The sequence below is a fragment of the Trypanosoma grayi genome (genome assembly GCF_000691245.1).
Source record: "Trypanosoma grayi strain ANR4 Tgr_920_V1, whole genome shotgun sequence".
Classification (NCBI taxonomy): domain Eukaryota; phylum Euglenozoa; class Kinetoplastea; order Trypanosomatida; family Trypanosomatidae; genus Trypanosoma; species Trypanosoma grayi.
Window position 1 is genome coordinate 4611 of NW_008826539.1, and position 2114 is coordinate 6724.

The 2114-nt window shown below is 57.0% G+C and overlaps 2 protein-coding genes across 2 annotated transcripts in view; both read right to left on the minus strand.

Annotated features, from left to right (window-relative positions):
- DQ04_09201020 (glyceraldehyde 3-phosphate dehydrogenase, cytosolic) overlaps positions 1-920 on the minus strand; it is a gene marked incomplete at both ends in the record, with an annotated part of 1131 nt that extends 211 nt beyond the window's left edge. Inside the window, one exon of the mRNA XM_009315852.1 lies at positions 1-920. This exon is cut by the window's left edge and continues 211 nt beyond it. Within this exon, the coding sequence (XP_009314127.1) occupies positions 1-920 (920 nt within the window).
- Positions 921-1437: 517 nt separating this feature from the next.
- On the minus strand, positions 1438-2025 carry DQ04_09201030 (tyrosine aminotransferase; the record flags this gene model as incomplete). Its single annotated transcript, XM_009315853.1, has 1 exon — positions 1438-2025. One exon carries the CDS (start codon positions 2023-2025, stop codon positions 1438-1440), a length of 588 nt encoding a protein of 195 aa, XP_009314128.1.
- Between the last annotated feature and the right edge of the window lie 89 nt (positions 2026-2114).

Genomic DNA, 2114 nt, shown 5'->3' on the forward strand with positions numbered 1-2114 from the left:
TTGACGAAGTGGTCGTTGAGCGAGATACCGGCCTTGGCGTCGAAGACGGAAGTGAGGGCGACGCCGTTCATGTCGGTCGAGACCACTTCATCTTCTGTGTAGCCCATGATGCCCTTGAGTTCGCCCTCCGACGCCGCCTTGACGGCCTGACAGATCTGCGCGTAGGTGGCCGCCTTCTCCAGCCGCACGGTGAGGTCGACGACCGACACGTTGGGAGTCGGCACGCGGAACGCCATGCCTGTCAGTTTGCCGTTAAGTGCGGGGATGACTTTCCCCACCGCCTTGGCGGCGCCGGTAGCGGAGGGGATGATGTTCTGCCCAGCACCACGACCGCCGCGCCAGTCCTTCTGCGATGGGGCGTCCACTGTCTTCTGTGTCGCGGTGATGGCGTGCACCGTTGTCATGAGGCCCTCCACGATGCCAAACTTGTCGTGGACCACCTTTGCCAGCGGCGCGAGGCAGTTCGTCGTACACGACGCGTTTGAGATGACCGCCTGGCCCTTGTAGGTCGTGTTGTTCACGCCCATCACGAACATGGGCGTATCGTCCTTCGGCGGTCCCGTCATGACAACCCTTTTCGCGCCACCCTCAATGTGCTTGCGCGCGACATCCTCAGTGAGGAAGAAGCCGGTCGACTCGACGACGTATTCCACGCCGATGTCGCCCCACTTGAGGTTCGCGGGGTCGCGCTCGCTCGTGATGCGGATCTTCTTTCCATTCACAATGAGCGCCCCCTTCTGCACCTCCACCGTTCCCTCAAAGCGGCCGTGCGTCGAGTCGTACTGGAGCATGTATGCGATGTACTCGACGTCAAGCAGGTCGTTGATGCCGACGACCTCCACGTCCTGGCGGCGCTGCGCCGCGCGGAACACCATGCGGCCGATGCGACCAAAACCGTTGATGCCGATCTTGACTGCCATTTGCACAATGATGACGCGGTGTTGTTCTTGTCTGTTTGCTGGTAAAATGTTAATAGAATAGAATGATGTGAGATTACCCTTTTTTTTTTGTGGTTGCGTTTTGTGTTGTTGTTGTTGCGAAATAATACCGAGGACAAAAAATGGCGGAGGATGACAAGAAAAGAAGCGGAAGGCGTGCGTGGGTGCGGCGTAGCTGACGGCGACGCTGGGCGTCACGCCCCCTCCTCGCTTGGTGACAGTTTTGGTTGCTTCTTTGCGGTAGGGACGAAACAGTAAGAAAAAAAAAAAGACCTAAAACGAATTTGGGCACTCCCCACCCATATACACAAAGCATATATATATATATATATACACTCCTGCGTGGCCCTCTCCTCTCCCACTTCTCCTCTTAGAGGGGGGTGGGCGGGCACCACACACTCCTACTTCACGAAAGAAACAAAAAGCAAAAACCTTTCCACTACGACTCCTCCTTACCGCCTCTCACTACGCCGTCAGTCGCCATGCTACGGTCAGAATGTCAAGTCTTCTGGTGCCGAACGCAGAAGTCGCGGATACGCCTGATGGCCTCATCGGTGACATTCTTCGGTCGATACACGACGATGCGGAAGTAGTTCGGCATGTGGAAGAAGGATCCGGGCGCCACCTGTACGTTTTCCTCATCGTGTAATTTCTCGTAAAACTCCACGTCGTTCCCGATGTCGCGGAATAGTGATAAATCAATCTTGACCATGATAAACATTGCCCCCTGCGGAGCCACACACGAGAGACCGGGGCACGTGTGAATCGCATCCGCGAGCGCCACCGCATTCACCCTCAGCTCTTCCGTGCACCTCGCGAAGTATGAATCCGGCGCGTTGGCAAGAATATCCGGCAGCGCCCCCTGTACCACGTGGTTCGGCCCCAACGCGATGCTGCTTATGTTGTGCATCGCACGGAGAAGATCCTTTGCACACCCGGCGGCGTCGACGAGCAGCACCCAACCAAGACGCCACCCGGGTAGCATGAAGTTCTTCGACAGACCGCCCACGACAAAGCGTGGCACTGGCGTGTCGAACTCAGCCACGGAGGTGAAACAGACGTTGGGGTCCTTGTCCTTGAAGACCATGCCAGCGTAGATTTCGTCCGCAATGAGCGGCAGCTGCAGCTCCTCGCAAACTCGGATCAAACCCTCTACGTGTTTGCGCGAGAAGTTGC